The sequence below is a fragment of the Aythya ferina genome (assembly GCF_964211825.1).
Source record: "Aythya ferina genome assembly, chromosome: 2".
Classification (NCBI taxonomy): domain Eukaryota; kingdom Metazoa; phylum Chordata; class Aves; order Anseriformes; family Anatidae; genus Aythya; species Aythya ferina.
Genome location: NC_140297.1, coordinates 27,489,811 through 27,510,637, shown reverse-complemented (window position 1 = coordinate 27,510,637; position 20,827 = coordinate 27,489,811). Strand labels below are relative to the sequence as shown.

Below are 20,827 nucleotides of genomic sequence, written 5' to 3'. Positions count from 1 at the left end.
TGGTGTTCAAGAAGGAAATGGTGATCCCTAATAATTTCTACAAAAATAAAGACAAGCTCTTTCTTGTGTCTTAGTCTTTACTGTTTCTTACATACACTTATTTTTTTGTATTCTGTTTCAATTTCAGCTCTTCCATTCTATTCAGAGAACATGTATGGAGTTGCTGAAAGCAATAGGACTTTATCAGAAAAGGATTTGTTGTAAGTATGAACAAATACAGTAGTTGATAAGGAACTCTGCAATATGAAATCATCTAAAATGTAAAAAAGTAAAAATGAAGTTGGAGAACTACTAGTTTCTTTCTAGTTAAAATTAAAGGTAACATTCCCTGCAGACAATTAAATGTAGACTTGTTTAACTGCTTAAAGATCTCCTAGTTTATGTTAAGCTTTTTATTTGATGTTATACAGTGAAAAGTGGCAATTATGGGAGAAAGCTTGATTTTTTGGGATTTTTTTTTTTCCATTAGTTGCTATGCCCATCTAAATTCAGAACTTTTGAAATTCTAGCTCTCTTCTGAACTCCTGTGTTTTTTAATTGGGATTAACAATGAAAAGATTACTAGTCTTATTACTAGTTTTATAATTAAGTAACCTGTGCGATTATGATGAAATTGATTATGCTGACTTGGCTGCAACAGGTGGATGTTAATTAGTGGCAGTCGTTAATGAGAGAGAGGAACCTCACTTGGGAAGTTTCAAACAGCAGGTTGTATTAAATGACCTAAAGAAATTGTTCCCTCTAATCAATATTTTTGATTCTCTGATGCTGTGACTTCTGTCCTGGAAAAGAGAATCAGCTATGAATGTATCTTTTAATTTACTTTCTTTTTGTTGAATTTTATGCGTATTTTCTCCATTCTTTCCCTTTTCTTTTGCCTGTCCAAAGAGGTTCTGAGCTGATGTTTAAGGATACTGAGGTAAAATTGTAATACAGAATAGAAATATGAGTTCAAGAAGTGTTACACAACAGCAGGTAAAATCTCTTATGCAAAGATGTGTGTGCATACTCTGGCAAAATGTGCTATTAGACTGCAATAGATTTAACTGTCAGCATTTTAAAATGAAAAGAGGACTTAAAAGATCTTCTTTTTTTTCAGTATACTACACTATTCTCCTCATTAAGCCTGGGAAAAAATAGGCACCATAGGAGACAGCCACTTAAAAAGACAAATAGACAAGGCCACAATGAAATGCTTTTGTAAGGACATGAGATTGTGAAGACTTATTGTTCCAATCTGGAAGTAGCCAACATATAAATGTATAAACACTTTTATTTTTCTGCATCCTAGTTTAAAAAATGAATTCGTAAATAGTATTTTTCATATAAAAAAAAAAATCAATATTGTAATGGAACATGAAAAATGGAGACCAAGAGAAAAAGCAACTGAAAAAGTTTTGGGTAGTATAGCTAAGAGTCAGCTTCAGCAAAAGTATGCTAACTAAAATCAACTGAGGTAGTCCATGTGCTAAAAAAGGATAATGAAAGACAAAACAAAACACAAGACAAAAAGATACTGTAATCAAGCCTTAAGTGGGCCCTTTATGTAGTCTAACCAAGCTACTTTTTTTTTTGTTCAAGAGCAAAGTAGCATGTTTCTCCTACCGACTTTAAGCACTGACAGAATTTTGTGATTCTTGTTAAGTACAGCAAACCTGTCAACAAATGTCTTAAGCGAATCATAATTTCTGATTGAAGATATAAATATATATATAAATGCAGGAATTCAGTTGAATTATTTTTTCTGCACTGCTTGGATTTGGAGTGATTTAAAGTATTTGATATTAGGCCAGCTTTAAAACTGTCAGAAACCTATTAAATTACATTTGACCACTCATTTATTTTTCATTAGTTCTGTCTCAGGAAGAAAATGAACTGGGAAAATTTCTTCGATCACAGGGTTCTCAGGATAAAACGAGAGCAGGAAAAATGATGCAAGCCACAGGAAAGGCCCTCTGCTTTTCTTCTCAGCAAAGGTATGTGTATCAATGTTACCATCTGATTACATGGGAATAATGGTAGTTGATTCATTGCCACAGTTCATTTGAGATATGAGGAACCAATTGATACAAAAGTTGTTATCTACCAAACCTGCTACAATATTGGCAATATTACTGTCTTGCTGTGAGTAATTTTGCCTGATCCTGGTTTTTGTCCATGAATCTGCTGTGTCTTTTGATCTGCAGATTTCCCCACCTATGCCTGTTCTGATCAGCGTTTCTGAAGCTGTACAGGTGCCATCTGCATGGCCTTTCTAACAGTAGGACAGTAAAGGAGCTGATATCAGGTCTCTCTCCTGCTTGATGGCATTTCACACTCTGAAAAGAAATGCTGCTATAGCAGGCCTCTTGTAAAAGTGTATTGGTCCTGGGAGAGTAGGAAGTGTCTTTTTTTGGACTCCTGCATTAAGTAGACAGAGAAGAAAGGAGTCTGCCATTTCCTGCTTTAACCTTATACAAAAGCCTCCAGGAGAAGATCCTAGGTTGCAACTGACTTCATGCAGATTGAGTAGGAGCAAATTGGTAAAAGGTAAGGAATACAGAAGAACTCATATCCACATAAATTCTTGCTTTTACCTAGAGCTCTTTGACACTCTGACTCTGTGTTCATTCAAAGAGTTTAGAAGTAGCAGTACTTGATGATGTTATGGATTTTACTATATAAGGGTTTCTTTCGGTTTTGTGAATTTTTCTTGGTTGGCTCCATATTGGTACTATGGAATCTTGAATTTCTCCATCATTCAGAAAGTAAAAGTCAATTCTATGACAAATTACAAATTAAATTCTATGCTTTTACAGGATTTTGGGGGGGTTCTTAAATTTGGAAAGTTTCACAATAATTAGCTTAACAGCGCAGCTGTTTGGCTCAGAATAAAACATCACATACCAAGCACTGAGAATTTCATGTTTATCTTGGGCTAGATTTTGGTTATTAGCACATCCAGTAAAAGCTATGAGTGGGATCTTCAAAATACATGTAAAGCACCATTAAAAACCCTAATGATTTGCTTCTTTAAAAAACATATTATTATTATTATTTAGAAATCCCACTGTATGACTTGTCTACATAAGCTGAATTTTTCCTTTAAATGGCTGTTTGTCTGCTTGTAGAATGTGAAGAAATGTGCACTGCACCTACAAAAGCCTCAATAAGAAGTTTGCATTTTGTCATCTGTCTTACTTGATGCATTTTTAAGGCATCTTTATAAAGAACCAACCATAAAAATAGAACCAGTTGTTTGTCTTCCTCCTCTTCTTGAGCCATCCCCAAGCTCATCTTGGAGTCAGGACTGCTCTTATTTATGTTGTATGCCAATAGCAAGCTGGAGAGCATGTAGATGAAATTTGCTGGCTATTGGAGCTGAAATTAAGAATTCTCTCATGCCTAGGAAGTCCCTAAGTGGCAAATTAAACTAGCTGTACACTGATGTGGAGCTGATTGAACCCATTCCAGTGAGGTGGCTTCTGGCAACAAACAGGAAAGCAGAAGCAGCAGGAGGAAACAGCAAAAGTTGGAGTAATTCTGTCTAGTTCTGAGATCCCGTTAGGAGCTGAAGTGATGGCATAGGGAAGACAACAGTGTCCCCTACTGCCTCTCCAAAATGTGGTGTCTGGAACAAACATGTAAGAAAATGCCTAAAACTTTCCCAAAGATAAATGTCCTTCAAAGGAATTGTTCAGATTCTTTAAAAAGAAGAAAAAAAAAACATAATTATCCACTTGACAGATGACTTCTTTATTTATGCGTACATTTGAAGACTAAATGCTAATAGAAGTACTTTTTTTTTGAGGCTTAACATGACAATTCTGCTGCATCAATGGTATGTATCCAGTAACAAATTATCTCAGGTATATTCTTACATTTGTTAAATGCAACCGACAAAGAGGAATTTTAATAGCATAAATACAAGCAGTTTGGCTAAATAAAATATACGCATTAGTAAAAGTTCCTTTTCCATTCATGTGTAAGAGAAAGGAACTGTAAAAGGTAACTCTTTGAACAGGAGTGTTGCAAGCGCAATATATTTGTAAAATTACCCCATTAATGCATACCCGCAACTAACCTGTAGAACTGTCTGAAGGCAGAGTAGCAATTACGTGAATTCTTTTAACTGTGTGTCTTTTGATTGCTAGCAAAGTATCAGGAGTTGTATTAATATGTGTGCTTTTGTGGAACAGCTTTAATGTATTCTTTTCTTCATTCCTTCCTGCCTTTCCCCAGATTAGCACTGCGTACTCCTTTGAGTAGATTATATCAAGAAGTGGAGACTTTCAGATATAGGGCCATCTCAGACACATGGCTGACAGTGAACCGAATGGAACAGTATCGGACTGAATACAGAGGAGCTCTACTTTGGATGAAAGATGTGTCTCAGGAGCTGGATCCAGATCTTTATAAGCAGATGGAAAAGTTCAGGAAGGTATGACGTTTCCTGTAGTTTCCTAGAAGGGGATGCCTGATGAATGACAATGGAGCGTGATTTTGATTCTTCTGAGGAAGACATAACTCAGCAGCGCTAAGGATGCCATTAATCATAACCAATCTTTTCTGTGTGACAGAACTCCAATTATTCTGATATGGAATACAGTATCCTTCACAGAAGAGTGGGCTGTAAGGGAAGATATGATAGTAAGAAATAGCATTTTTCAGTAGCCGATTCAATTTCAAGCTAAATCTTCATAATTTAAATAAAATATATGGTTTAAAGAATGTTATCTAATTTTAAATACTTAGCTGTGATGCCTGGGTGACTAATGGAAGAAGATACGTCTTCTTTCAGCCGGAAAATGGAAAATTGACTTTTGTAACTAAAATGGACAGAATAGCAGAAATGCCATGGCATCAGCTGATAAATCTTTGGGTGCAGTCAAAGGCCAGTATTTCAAAATTGACTGTTGTAGGATTTTGGGGAGGAGTCGCAAAGTTGGAATTTAAGTTCCTCATGCAATTCAGCATAACTCATGGGCAACCACTAAACACTGAAATAATTAAGAATGCACTCTCCATAAATTGTCTTCCCTCAGTGTCTCTCAAGTTTGCTATAACTCCTCCCCTGCCAAAGGGCTTCCAAAAATCACAAGTTACAGAAGATAGTCTGCAGATTTTCTATCAGATGTGAGGATGGAATTTATTTGGGCTGATTCTGTTCAGGAATGCTCAGACCTTTGCATTTGTTAATGAAACTTAAAAGCTGTGTTTTTTTAGACTATAATGTTCACAGTTTGCTGTTTATAAGTGTTGAGTATTATGAGGAGTTAATATTCTAGCTGTAAGTTGGTGGCTTGTGCTCTGAGTAAATGCAGTAAAAAATAAATTACGAAAACTGCGATAATTGAAAACAGAGGCCTAATAATAGAAATTGCATTAAAGTACATGCATATGTATGTGCTAGAGGCAGGTAACATAGAAAAGAGAATCCCTGTTCATTAATGTCTTCCTGTAAGTGAAAGTGTTTGGAGATGAAAGATGCTTAATTTGGGATTTGAAAAGCTTGACTAAGCCGTCCTAACGGGAAGGAACCTGTATGCATACAGACTGTGCCATTTTTGTAAACTGAAGTGGTGACAATAGCAATTAAGAAAGGAGTGGAACAGGTGAAACTCCAACTAGTCATCTAATCTTTATTTAATATCCTTCAGTACAGGATATTCCTGTAAGTCTTGTGGCACCAGACATGTATTTTATTATGCCTTGTGGGAAATGTTTATAATGGCAAGTTCTTGCAGGTAAAATAATTGGTATGGTCTTGGCCTCAGCCGATTGCTTATGTAAAATGTTTGATTTATTAGAAAAACACTTAAAAAATGGAATGTTAGAATGAATAAAGCAGTGCTGGTAATGGTCATACAAAACTGATTTATAGCTTTCTTGCAAAATAAATGCTATGGAAGGTATAAATTATATAAATGGCAAAGTAATTAAAATAATGTATGCCTTGACATGTGAGCTGCTGTAGTTAAAAAGTTACATGTGAAATTTCAGCCCTCTTGTGTTGCTGTGCTTCAAGGTCAGCAAAAATACGACTTTTTAAGCTCTCATAAAACTTAGTAGCATTTAGAATTTCCCCATTTTTACCATGTTAAGTATATTTGAAATATTTCTTGGTCTAAAATGAGTTATGTTCTGACATAAAGAAATGATCAATGTGTTAGATGTAGATTCTGAAAACTTATGTAGCATTTCCTTGAATAGCTCAAAAATATCTTGGAGAAGGTCTTTGAACCTTTCTTTTCTCTGGCTGTCAACACAAAACCTTTCAGATCATGTTGTATTGCAGAGAGCAAAAAACCTCTATTTTGTAGCCAACAAAGTAAAAAAATGTTTTTGGTATCAACTTTCCTATGTATTTTAACACCTGTAAAAAGTAAACTTTATTTTACTCATTTTGGAAAAACTTTACAAAAATAAAATACTAAAGCATAACATACCTAGATGGCTGTTGCTGAACAAGGCACAATAGTATGTTTCTATTGCTTTATGAAAGTAGTAGACAAACATAACTAATGGTGAATACTGCAATTCTAAATAGTCATAGGAGTTCTTTTGTCTTTTTGTTATATTTTTGCTTGCAGATCTTAATTGTACCATAGTGTGGCAGTGTAATGCTGGGCTTTTAAGGCTTATTTTGGATCTCTAACAACAATTTAAGTCATGCTAGCTTTGTGTTGCTTTGTGTTGAGAGAGATGTTATAACTACATATGTAGGGGTTTAAATTCTAAAATATACCATCACCAGGGAGAAGTGTTTGATCTGGAGCTGCTTATGTAGTGATATACCAGCAAGTAGTAAATGAAGCTGGACCTGACAGAGCGCTTGAAAAAAAGTTTTCTTCAGACTTCTAGTTGTAAAAATCCTAAGTATTACTTCACTAAACATTTTTTTTATTTCAAGTAAGCATTGCTAGTTTAGAGATTTTTAATTTACCTTGTGCATCAGCAGTATTTATATCACTTGGTTATAGGACTGTTTTTCAAGTTAGTAGCTTTTTATAATGTAATCCTAAATATATCACTATGTATACAGATATGGTACTTGTTTTAAGAGACCAAAGCTAAATCAATCCAGATGGGTTTTTCATACCTTCCCTCAGAGCAGCTCAGGCTAAAAGATCAATAGTTGAGTCAGTATTTTCAGAGCTGATAAAATCTGAGTTAAAACATTGACATTTTTGTAGCTCTCTTTCCAGACAGTGGGGTACTTGAAAGAATTTTCTACTGCTGTTCCCAAGGCATCTGTGTAAAGATGCTAGTTCCAACAATATTACAACTTTCAAAGTGTTCCAGTGTTGATTTTTCAGCAATAACCTGCAGAACAACCCTTTTACACTATTATTTTAAGATCCTTGTGATTGTAGCTGCTTGAGTCAAACCAAGGAAACAGGTAAAGTATTTACTTCCCCACAGAGTTCTCTAAATGCTATGTACCTCCCATTTGGGGGACATTTGTTGTTCTTTTTGGTTTTCCTGTAAACGGATATTATGGATGCTCAAGTGTAGTACTAGTTATAGTCACTTGTCATCCCCAGTTTGGAGTATGAAGTGTGGTTGGAGAGAATCTAACCAGTGCCTTGGTGGGCGATGCTGTGATATTTAAAAGAATTTGAACAAGTTAATATCCCCTTACCAAATTCTCCACCTCTGATCAGGTTTTTAAGGCTCTTAAGTTTAAGCTGTTCTATTGACTGTACACTACAGCATGAGCTCTGCTGTGATACTGTAAAATTACAGACCAAGTAGCCCAAGTGACTTTGGTCCCTGAGTCTCCTTGCCATGGTTCTGAAAAACATGCAAAATTTTCCATGCATTTCCTGAGGAGGAACATACTAATGTGCAGTAATAGGCTATGCCACCAGGCAACAGCTCTTTCCTAGGAGCTCTGCTCCTGTAAGAACCAAACAAAGCTTAGGTGCGAGGAAGAAAAGTTGGAAACTGTGCAAGGGTAAGGAGCAGCACATGGTCTGTTTGCCACAGCTTTGTAAATGCTATCAGATTCATCTGCTTGGAATACAGTGCAAGTCCTACCTCTGTGGTACTGAGATTTTGCAGCAATAAATATGTTTGTAAGGCATTGTGTATTAGGCAGGGGTACTATCTGGAAGAGGAGCTGGTTCTTGGTCAATATATTTGTGTGGCAGCTGGGGGGAACAAGAAGTGTGGTTTGTGCTGGGCCTTCTTGTTCTGGGAGATTAGACAGGCCCTACCCCACAATGCAACACCCCAAGCTACTTCAGTGATGCTGAGGAAGTGGCATAGATCCTACTATGGAAGAGAAGTTTCAAGGATATTCCCAGTTCCCCTAAAGATCCTAAGAGTTACAGGACCCTTAATGTCTAGATGTTACTTTTCATACAGCTGTGAGAAACTTGCAAGCTTGCTGCTGAGCTATTTGGGAGCTGTTTATCTCAGGTTCTTCCTAGATGTAGCACTCTATATACTTGAAACAAAATTAATGCCCTTAAATGGCATTTTAACGTTAAGTCTGGCAAAATAAAAGGCAAAGCAGTAAGAAAGAGGAAGGCTCAACAAGAAGGATTTGTAAGGACATAACGATCGTTTAGACTTGTTTTTGTAAATGTACTCATGTAGGGAGTGGCTGGTCTGCACAGTTCTCTGTTAAATGTCTTTTAGCAATGAAAAAGTTAAAGCTTGTGTGGACAGTTGGGGAATAATGAGGATCTAAATAAATCCATTGATCAAAAGGTCAGAAGGGAAACATGTAAATATATGTATATATTGTAAAGATTTCAGCACGTATGGATAAGATACATCTGCCACAGCCTTACAAGGAGGGCTTAGGAGACTGTGGTCAGCCCTACAGCTTTATCTCTCTGCTGCCTCCCTTGCCTATCAACTGTGCCTGCTGTGAGTGCACTTTGGCTTGTGTGGTGCTGAAGGGGCTGCACGATGTTACAGCATCATCTGCAGCTCTCCTTCTACCCCCCAGGCCATTGACATCACAGCTGCAAACAGCCCTGCAAACCTGGAGGCACTATGGAAAAGTGCTTGAGGATTATTTTTTTAATTGTCTGTTACATTTTAAAACTCCTGGAAAACTGAGGAAATGCAAAAGCCTAGGGAGGGAAAAAAATAATATGGTACTGATCTTTGAAACAAGACCAGACTTGGCAGTTCCTATCCTTGTAAACTTAATTTCAGTTCATGGTAAAATGACGAAAAGAAAAATCTGTAGGCATTTAGAGGGTAACAAAGTGAGGTGTAGAAAACAACACAGGTTTATAAATAACATTACAGAATTTTGTGATGTTATTTTGTGTTTTTAATTCAAATTATGAAATTGGTAGAAAAATACATTACATGTCATAAATCTGGATTGTTCAAAAGTATTTGTTGCAGTTTCTTCGAGATCACTGGGAAAAATGAATTTAATCTTGCTGAAGTAGTAAGTACTCTCAGAAGTTGAGAATGTTCATTGAGGAATGTTAAAAACAAGTTTCTGAAACTCTTAGAAAACAAGGATGGAAAATACTATGAATATCAACTAAGCTGTATTCCTGCCAGGACAAAATTTTGTGCTTTGTAATACATTTTTCCAAGTGTTCATCTAGTAAATATAATTCAGTTGAGGGTGACGGTCTCAGAATTTTTGTGGGTATTGGTTGTGTTCTAGTTTAATTATTTAAAAAGTCAACCAAAATGTGATAATGTTAATTACTTCTGCAGATAACATTGATCTGGGAAGTGTTTGGGTTTTCCAAGCAGTAAAGTATACCAGTACCTCAAAGAAAAATGTCTTTGGCCTTTGCAATCACAGTGGTGTAATCAATAGACTTTCAACTGCCATAGTTACAAATAGCACTGTAAGGGATTCAAGTTTAGACCCAGCTATGGTATTCACTGTTTACTAACTTTTGATTTGTTTAAAAAAAAAAAAAAAAAAAAAAAAAACACACACAACTAAACTCTAATTACCTCTGTTTCTTTTTTGGTGATACTCCCACGTTAACTTCCAAGTTTAACTTCTTCAGCAAAATGTAAAGCTCTTTTGCCTTTAGGTGACAAGACCATCTTTGCATGCGAGAGAGCAGATGATTATTGTCAGAAAGATCTGTGTAGCTTTAGTAGACCACACATTAGATATGAAGTGTTTGTGGCACTATAATGTGAAAAATAAAAATAATGCTGGCTTTTACAATACCTATTAGGAATGTGAGGTGGTAGAATCTGTCACTTCAGAAGTCCATCTTTATTATTCTTGGTTCAAAACCTTCCTTGACATATATAAATCCACTCAAAAAAAAAAAAAATCCAATCTATTTGATAATTTGGAATGCTGCTACTCATTAGATGAACAGGTGAGCTTCCGGGAGACACAATTTTGCTGCAAGGTAGCTGCATACACCAAAATTAGTACAACATTGTCACTCTGCACTCAGAGATCCGCATCTCAGTGTAGCAAGTGATGGCAGAGATAATAGCATATTCTTATAATATGATGATAAACAATACCTACATACTTCACTTCTTGTGAGGTGCTTGTAGCATCAAGACTACATTTGCTTTCATTCTGGTAGAGAATAACAGAAGGAGCGTTATTTCTTTTTAGCATTTTTTTTATTTATTATGGAAGTATATTATTCTGGAAGTGTTAAATTTAATGATTTACCTGTAAATCATGGTAATGAAAATCAAAACATGTAAATAGTGCTCTTTGTACAAAATCATAGCTTTTGCTTTGTCATTATTGTTTCTCCTTGTGAAGTCAGGTGGAGTTTAAGTGCTGAGAATGTCTTCTTTGTGCAATTCCTGCTGTAATGTTTTTTCCAGGTTCTCCAATGTCAATTTCAGTAGCATTAAGTGGAGAAACCAAAGCAGTCCAAGATACCTTACATACAAAATATTTAAGCATTTTTAGTTGGTTGTAAAAGATGTACTTTTTTTGACAGCATGACCTTAAGCAGAAATGTTTTTCACAGTGTAAGTATTTTATAGTCTTATAAATTTAAATTACCATTTCAAGTACTATTTGTAAGGATTGCTGTAGACAATGAGATAAAATCAATGATTTTCTGAAGCCATTTCATGTATATTAAATATCACTGATGATTGTTACTGGGTTAAAAGCAAAGTAACAATTTGTGATAGAGATGCCCTTTTAAAAGCATGATAAGAGGATGCTATTTAAAAATAGAAGCAAGCTTCTTGGAACAGATTACATCATCTTAAGATGTATTGCTTGTAGAATATAGTTGCTTCCAGAGATTGATGCTTGCCCTTGAGAGGTGGTTCATCATCTCTTCAATTATTTTTAAGAAGAATCTGAGATATAAGAGCCAGCAAAATGGCTGTAAAAAGAATAAAATGAAGTGTTAGACTACAAATACAATATATTTTTGGATGATCTTGTTTAATGTAACCTAGCTGAAATGCAAAAAATGGTGGACTTGGTTTAATTCTTGTGCAACTTCAGACTTTTATGTATACCAAGAAAAAGCAGGCTAAAATTGCTGTTCTTATAATCAGAAAAACTTGTAATGCTTCAACAGAATATAGCAAATAAAAGTATACAATAATAATTTTTAAAAAGATAAGTGATTGAAATCAATAATGGTGTTAAGTCAAACTTTAACGTTGGGGTTTGCAACAATAATTATTGCATTAAACAAGCACTCTCAAATATGATGTGAAAAACATTGTGCTCCAACATTTTTTCTTAGACTTTATTTTATTAGACTTTTTCTGAAGTCCAATAATTATTGAATGTGTAAGCATTCAATGTAATCTTCCTTTTTTTTTTTTTTTTAATTTCAAGAAGAAAGGAACTACCAAATGCTGTTTTCACTTAATTATCCTGCTCTGTTTTGATCTTAAAATCTGAAGGAAATTATGATTGCGTAGGCAATTTCAAATGCTCTAACCTTGCAAACCAGTCGGTGTGGGTAAAGCCCCTAACCCACATGGATCATTATGTGAATTCAGAACCTAAATGAAGTGTAAAAATGTAAACAAGATAGGTTGTGAAAGGAGAAATGAGATTTGGAAAATTCTCTCAGTTTTAATAATCCGGAAGGCTAGGAGGATAGCTAAAGAAATATTTTTAAAAAATAAATGAAATACAGATGTGACTGAACTGAGAGAATTCTGCAGGAGAGAAGAATAAACAGGAAGGGGAATACAGCTGTTGGGGAAAACATTGTTTACACAAGAGAACCAAGTTTTTCTATGGTCGCCACTGCCCAGGAATTCCTTTTTATACTTTCCTAAAATGCCTGGGCACATACATAATGTAGTCCATCTGCTTTCACTTCGTAAGGCCTTTGCTGTTCAGTAATGTGCTACATAGGCTTTGAATCTTTACAAAGATGCTAAGTTTGATTTTTCTTCTTAACATAATGAAACCAAATTGAAGATATGAATGAAAAAGAAAAAATAATCTAAAAAACACAAAACCATTCTAACCAGAGAAATGGCTAATGTGACATTTCATCTTTTTATTTATTTTTTTTTATTTTAGGGATATTCTGCCTGAACCCTGTTAGATTTTAAATGTTTTCTGTGATAGGACAATGTAAAGTCAAAAAAGCAATGCAGTAAGATTGTTTTTTTGTTTTGTTTTGTTTTGTTTTTTTTTTGTTTTATAATAACTAAAATCTTTCTAAGTTTGCATCTGGACAAAATATAATTAAAGTGTTTTGAGGTATATGAGTGAGGTATACTCACCGGTGTATTAAACACCAACCATGAAACCTATTAATCATCGTGCATTTATTTTTCTATTTAACAGCATTGCCATTTCAGGTAATATATAGCTTAGTTGTGTTTCTCACTGGAGCAGTAGTAGAGTACAGGATTACGTACAACAATGCAAATCAGTAAGTGTCATTCTATTATCTATGCGGAAAAAGATTAAATAGAAAGCAAAACCTGAAATTCAACTGTACAACTTCTTTTCTTGCATTAGCACTGTAAACTTCATGCTCACAACAGTGAGAGCGTATAGGGAGTAAAAATTAAAGGCAACCTGGTCATCGTGGTGATGTTGCAGGTATTTTTCTTAGAGTGTTGGTGTCATACTGATAAGGTCTGCAGTGTGTCAGTTGCATTCCCCAGCATTATCTCGTATCCACCCATCCCAAGTATGCTGCCATCATTTGTGTTGGCCAAGAGGACCTTGAAGGCCAGCTTAGTGTATTACGGTGCTTTAACTGGGGAAAATGCTAGTGCCTCTAAGCATGAGCTTTTCACATCCCATTCCAGTTGATTCATTTCCCCTGTCCGCCTACTCAAAAGGGACTGGAAGTCAAATAATAGTCTTGCTCAGACCATGAAGAATTTAATCTGGAGGCAAATAAATGAAAAAATGTAAATGACATTTTCTAACTGTGAGGATATTGCACCTAAAGGATTCAAGAAGACCTCCACCACATCTTCAGTAAATGAGATGGAAACTGAACTGTATAATTACTAGGTGAATAAAATCTTGTGCATAGTAGAGAGTTTAGTTTTACACTGTATTGCAATTTTCTTTACATAACCCCTCTTGCTGGTCTTTCAGTCCTGACAACCTTTCTCTGCCTCCTGTGGGGGGTAACTGCCTAATTGCTCTCCTCTTGCCAACACCTCCCCAGCTCCATGTGTGCCAACCATCCTTGGTTCTCAGTTTCCATAATATAATCAGCACAATTGACTTGTGGAAAAAACGCGGAGCAGTTCTCAGTACATTTAATACTAAGTCCAGGTTTCTTCTGGTTTAGAGCTGATGAAGATCTTTTATATCTGAAAGCTTATTTCTTTGCCTTTGCCATCTCCTTTGGTTGGCCCACTTCTTGCTAGAAATCTTTACAACCATTTTTGGCATCTTGCAGACTTGCATCATAGTATCCCCAAAATGACTGCATTCAGACTGTGTTGAGTTACATGCATGTGTGCAAAGAACTGTTGGATTTTATCAACTCCCTCACAGTCATTTGAGGAGATGTTCTGAGTTGTTGGTTACCAGGAACAACATCTTCCCTAAAGAGGATGTATATTCTTGTACAAAAATGTGCACCCGTTTACAGTTAGGAATAGTATGTGTCCAAGCATGTTGTTGTGGTAATTACTCACAACTGCAGACTGACAGATGCGTGCTTACTACTGGAACTACATTTGGGCCTCATAATGTAAAAGTCTATCCCAAAACTATGAAGTAATGCTACTTAAGTGAGTGTTGTCCTGTTTGCAGTTAAGAGTTTCTTGGTCAACAGAACAGAGAAATCATTGGTAATTATTTTCTGTGCATTGTCATTGCTTCGAGGTCTCCATTAGTGTAAATACTTTTTTTTTTTTTTCTTTCAGCTTAGTATAGCACACATCCTGAGTTTGACTAATACTGAAACTTGTCACCAACAGAAAGCTGAGGCACATATGTAGGCTGCTTAAGGTAGAAAAAGCAGACCTGCTAGGAAGGTTAGATGCTAGATGGTTACTGCCTTCCCTTCCTTTAAATTGTCATTTTCTATTTGTTCCCTTCTGAAAACAATTTCTGTATTGATCCAAGCTAAAAATGAAGTACTGTGAAAAATCTTTCCATTGCAATTGCTTGAGTGGTATGTTATGTGTTGGCTGATAATCAAAGAGTAGCCAGAAAGTGTTTACCCTGTGAGAGGTAATGCTGCTCTCACACAGTTTATGCCTGTGAACTCCTCTCCTGGACTGGAAATTATTCCTGTCGCAGGTTTGACAGGGATTTGGTCAGGCCAAGTAAGAGGTTTGAGTGAGGCTTCATCTGCCACGTGAATCGAAACAAAGTCCATCTTCCCTTTACAACAAAGCAAAAGACTTTGAGGGAGGATGTGGGTGTAGAAAGTTGCAGCAGGCCAAGGCCTGCAGTCATGCAGACCTAGCAGTTGCATGAGTGGCTGTGTTCTGCCCCGTCAAGGCTCTGTGTGTCACTGTGGCCACCCTGTGTAGCTACCCTGAATGTGCTCCTGCTTTGTGGCCCGTTCACAGCTGCTGTTCTAGTTTTTTTTTTGTTTGTTTTTAACAGTATAAAACCCCTTTTTGTCATGTAAATACCAGATGGCCAGGGAAATTGCGTTCACCCAATGTGAGCAGGTTTTGAGGAGATTCCGCTGCTGTTCTTGCTCTCAGCTGTCATGTACCTGACTGCATGGCAACTGCTCCTTCTTTGGCACAGTTCAAAGTTATACAGATTACTTTAACCCTAAGGAGTTTGTCCATATGCCTAACCAAAATAGAGGAGAAGCCTCATGCATCCAGCAGTGGTGTCAGTGGGGACGGAGCTGCTGACAGCGCCCCAGTTCTGTCCCGTGTCCTCATCTGGCACAAGGGCTATGGCTCATTGGGTCAAAGCCCCTGAGGTCAGAGCATACCCTACATACAGTGTAGGCACATTTGTTTGGAGTTCATTTCTTTCACTCTGCACAGGCAGGAGATGGGGAAGTTGGTATGTAACATGTAAAGAGCACTGAGCTATGTATTTGAAAAGTAGGGCAAGATTTTTGGAAAGAAAAAGCCAATAGTACCAATAGGAGTTGTTGAGTTTTTTCTTCTGGGAATAGGAATGGCTGTACAGATGAGCTGCTCTTCTGAAAGATGTTGCCTAAATGTGGTTTAACTGGTGTGAAACTCAATGCAAATGTTCACTGTGTTTTGATAATAGCATATATGAACTTAGCTTAAAAATGTATTCTTCACAGCTTAAATCAAGTAAATAAAGTCTTGTTTAAACATGCTTAGCAAGTGTTTAATTCAAAGTCATTTTTAAAACACTTCAGTTAAGCTGCAGAAAAGTAACACATCTCCTCCATCTCTAGGACTGAACTTGAATGTTGTAAGATGGTGTGACTCAGTCATGTTTTTTGCTTTGCCTGAGTTTTAGTGTGTGGTTATGTTGTGCTGTGATCTTAATTTTAGTAATGACTTTGAGTGTGCATCTGATGGATTGAAGACTTACTGTTGCTGCTTTTTGCTTCTTAAATTTAACAGACTTTTCCCTGTTTTATAGGAAGTCATGATTGGAGTTATGGAAGTGACCCACCTCTCATGCCTGAGTCAGTTGCATCCTGTATTTGATAGATCTTTTTCTTAAAGCTGGCTTATTGTTTTTGCTTTGTGTTGTGTGTTTTGTTGCAAATAGTTCATTGCTAGTAGAGTGGTTGGATTCATATTCTGCAATTGCGCTGTGGTGCTCTGTTTGTAAAAGCTGTTGTGAGGCTTACAGCTAAAGATGTGTTCTCTGGATTTTGGCTGGTTGGACTTGCTGGATTGTGCTGAGAAATGTAACTTTAGCTAGGGCTGTGTCCAGCTGCTGGTTATGTGAAAAGGATTCAACAGAGGCTGCTCTCACCAAATAATATGACCATGTCTCCTTGTGCTGGGCCATGCTGGAGGGGCATGGGAAATTGGGAAGGAAGAAGAACATATCTCCAGATCTCCTTAGCAAAACAAACTTAAGAGTTTTTCTGTTGCTATTGGGCTGTACCTCTCAGTCTGTTGGTTTTGTTTTGTTTTTCCTCTGAAGGGACTAAATTATTTTTTAATAATGGAGGAGAAAGTGTATTCATATTGCTGCAGGGCAGTTGTTCAGAAAGTTATTTTGCACAGAGAGCAGCAATGTTACTCACCACAGACTGTTTCCATGTCTCGAAGATATTTGATTTGGATGTAACAAAATTTTGCTGCTACAAAGATGCATTTGGATCCAGATCTTTGCACTACAACAGTATTAATAGTAGGGTGGAAAAGGTGTCAGATTCAGCTCAGAAAGTTAAACAGAGAAGGAAAAGGACTCTCCTGAGATGTATTCAAGCAGAATACCTTGTTGGTTGAATACCATGAAGACCTTTGGCACATGAATTTGGGGTATCTTTAACTGATGGACCGGTTCTGACTAGAATATATAAACCAGTAGTAGGGCTCCTCTAACAATATTTGTTTTTAGCAAACTGCCTTGTCAAAAATTATAAAAAGGAGAAAAAAAAATTAGCTGTATATATGCTTTTTCTAGAGGATTCATATAGATGATATTACTGTTCAGTGCACCACTCCCCTTTTAAATATCATGAGTACAAGTTTCACTCAGCAGAAAACCCTGTAGGACTTTAGGACTTGAACAAGAAGAGAGGAGTGGTGCCTGCATGCTTGGGCAATGGATACTGGAAACCAAGCTAGACCTATCTAGTAGGTTTTGGCAGTTTGCAAAATTGAAACCCCAGGTCTGAATATTCAGACCTGGGGTTTCAATTTTATATATATATGTGTGTGTGTGTGTGTGTATGTATATGTAGACTTAGGTGGAGTGGTGTACAGAATTTTGTGAAAATAAAATATTGAGATCTGGGCTTCTCTCTGCACTACAGATATAATTGTAAAAATGTTGGAGTGTTTGAAAATTGCTCCCATTCCTTCCCCAAATGAATCTGTGAATGCAAAGCCTACTTGCTGTCATACAGTTACAATATAGGGAGTATTTGTACATGCTTTCTATTATTTAGGCATGTTTGGGCATACACAGTGCTTGAATACACCCTGGCAATTGAAGATGAACACTCTTAGAGTTATAAAATTCTTTAATTCAATGTGCTTTTGAATTTTCGTAAGGGAAAACCTGCTATTACTGCAGTAAGAAAAGAGATTAATACCTTTTTGGAAAAATGGAAGTATCCATGACAGAACAGCTCTCAGGCAGCACCATGAGAAGGCACCAAGCCAGTGGGAGTCCAGCACAGCACCTTGCTCACAAAGCCACCTTGACCTGCCTCAAGGTTACCTGATTCTTAACGATGGATGCGTTAGCTCAAACTCATCCCGCTATCTGTCCAATATCTTTGTTTGTGACCAATGGTAGCAACCAGTTGCACAGAGCAAATATATGTTGATATTTTCTTATAATACTGTGACCAATGGACACATCATAAGCTGCAGTGTTGTTTTTTTCTATAAAATTGACCATTTGCCTTTTGAACTCTGGTTCTCACAATGTATTGCTATGATTGAGAGTTGCCCTACTAACACAGATGTTATATAAAGATCCACTGTCCTTCTGTTGACCCAAACTGCTGGTTTAGTATAATGCTCTCTGCTTCCTGCGTTGGCCAATGTATAGTCTTTCCCAATGTTTGTATATGCGATCTGATGGCCTCCCAACACTCTCCTTATTCAGCTTTTTTTTCCATACTGAAAAACCCTAATCATTCTTCCTATAGAAGCTAGTTACATCTTTGATCATACATTTGTTCTATCCTGCCTTTTTCCCTTTCCAGAGTAATGTAGCTTTTTTCCCTCAGTTCTAAGGCCAAACTGGTACGCTTTTGCAGATCCATCTTGGCTCTGGGCAGAAGAAAAATATCCAGTGGGGAAAAAAATCTTCATGCCACTGTATAATATTCATGGAACCAAGTACACAATGTGTGAGTAGGTACTTGTTTCTCCACATACCTAAAGAGACACAAGAGAGGTACAGTGCAAAACAGCAGGAATAAACAGAGCTAGGAAGGAAGGGAGGTGGTAGGAAAAGGGAAAGAGAAATGAGTAAGGTGTTTGTGTATTTGTATAAACCAAAGAGGAAAGCTTCTCGGTAGGATTCAATTTCCATGATAGCCATCTTTGAATATATTAGAAGATGGTACAACCAGCCTTTGTTTTTTGGGGGGAAAAAAGGAAGAATATTCAAGTCACCCATAATTTTATATCCTCACAGGGGTCACAGAATTGCTTACATCTGCTGATTGTCAGTGGTTATGAAGCAAGCAGGCTTGACCATGGCTTAGTCATTACTGCCAGGCTGGAGTTACATGGCATGTAAGCCAATAGACTCCAGGCAGTAAAATTTTTACAGGCTGAGTACTGAAAAACTTAAGAGGGAGATTAGACAGAAATATGACACAAACAGCAGATTTCATATTCCACAAAAATGGTGGCTTGAGTCCATGACCTTGCTGTTTTGTAAATATATTTGTATAATATCCTTTAGAAAAAAAATCCTCTGTTGGGATTTAAAAATAGCACTGTTTCCAATAACATATTTTGTTACCTTATATATTGCTCTTAAGGAAAAAACAAAATACAGGAAGGTTCATTAAGCACTTTGCTTCTTGCCATGACGTTGTCCTTGACCTGAGTGGCTTACCACAGAAGAACATGTTGCAGACAGCCAACTAGGTGACGTGGGTCTTGAAACAGGAAGAAAAAGGCAGGTATCTGACCCAAAGTACTGGGAGGATAGGGGTAGGGATAGAAATTAGGAAAAAGCTACACAGGCGGGGAAAAAGAAAGAAAAGCATTAGGCAGTTAAAGAAAAAAACAAACAAACAAAAAAACCAAACAAACAAAAAAAAAACAGAGAATGGAAATCGTAGTTTGGCATACATTTGTATCCTGAGCATAATGGAGTCCTGTATTTAGGAGCTCTTTTGTACACTTAATTGTAATTTCATCTCTTTCTATATCTCTCTTTTCTGCTCTCAGGCAGCTAATCGCTAATTGCAGCGATGCAGCTGCATTTGCAAGGTGTCTGTGCCAGTTTTTGTCAAGATCTTCTGTGAAGGAGTAGCTTAGCCAGCAGCAGGATTCCTAGGAAACTGAGACAGTTTTTCTGAGCAGTCCACACTTCTGGCCTGAAAAACTGGAGGGGCAGAGAGATAAAGAGAGAGAATCAAAAACTGTAAGAGGTAACTTGAGGACTAGGGGAAATTGCTTTAGACAACGTGTTTCTAGGTCAGTCTGTCTCACTTATCAAAGAGAAGATGGAGAGTTGGATTGACTGTGGTGTATATAAGTTCCCGAAGCTCCTCAGTCCCCTTTTCAGGAGTTTAGCAAGAATCATTTATTGGAAGCTTATCCTACATGAATTCAAATAGTAAATGAGCACATATTTAAATAGTTATGGTTGTTATTAGCAATAAAGGAGCTTGTTTTATTTCCAGACATCACTTAGGTTAGGATTCCTTGCCTTTAACTTCTGATAGTTGCTATGTAGATGTCTGCACTTAAGTTAATCATCAAAAGCTCCCTTTTTAGTTCAATGGAAGGAAATGGGTGGTTTTAGGGTAACATGAATCAAACTCTAGAGTCAATAGTGGATGCAGAGCTGGCCAGCACAAACTAAAAAAGACTGCAGAGTAACGGTGTAGATGTCAGTGGCTAAACTAGTTGCACCTAGTGTGTCTTTCTGGAAGATGTGCCTTAGGGCAAGCGCAGGAGAAATGTTATGTGATTGATCTGTTCTGTCCCTAAACTCTCTAGGCAAATACAAAGCAACTATCTAGGAACACTTCAAGAAAAGCTACAAAACTTCTCAAAGCTGGATAAGGTATGAATGATTCAGCTATGCATAAGGGAAAATTTTGGCAAAATAGTGACTACAACTTTGAAGATTACTATGGGAGTTACAGTGGCTTTCAAAGAATTGCTAAAATGGGCCCTGTCCTATCAGGATATGTATTGACAATCGCAGAATCACAAAAAATAATGGATCTCTCTTAGTGCTTCCTGGAGTTTAAAGGTTTGTTACCCACAAATACCTGGACATTTTAATGAAGTGTTTTTAACATATTAAAAAAAAAAAAGAAAATGAAGTATAAATTCGTTTTATTTAATATCCAAAATTGCAGTATTTTTAAAATTAGTAGTTCAGCTAAAGCTAACGACAAATCTGATTTAAAAAAAAAAAAAAAAAAAAAAAACAACTCTGAAAACTTAGTATATTTGCACCTGATTAAGCTTCACCTATTACCTAATTATGTTGTTTTCTAGGTAGCTAAGGTTTTAAATGTTGTAATTGCCGATGGGTTTAAAGTACAGAATATTATCATCCCACCTTAAAAGACTTTCAGGTTGTTCTGTTCCATTCTGGGAGATGATAATG

General features: G+C 36.7%; 1 protein-coding gene across 6 annotated transcripts in view; it reads left to right on the top strand.

Moving 5' to 3' along the window:
• Positions 1–20,827, top strand: part of ICA1 (islet cell autoantigen 1) — a gene marked incomplete at its 3' end in the record, with an annotated part of 72,801 nt that overhangs the window by 19,089 nt on the left and 32,885 nt on the right. For 4 of the 6 annotated variants that reach the window (XM_084511171.1, XM_084511169.1, XM_084511170.1 and 1 more), the window contains exons 5-7: positions 128–200; positions 1,853–1,976; positions 4,222–4,420. In XM_084511171.1, coding sequence (XP_084367297.1) covers positions 128–200; positions 1,853–1,976; positions 4,222–4,420 — 396 coding nt within the window. Of the gene's footprint in view, positions 1–127; positions 201–713; positions 976–1,852; positions 1,977–4,221; positions 4,427–20,827 lie in introns of those variants that run through there. The other 2 variants (XM_084511174.1, XM_084511173.1) reach the window with 2 other exon arrangements.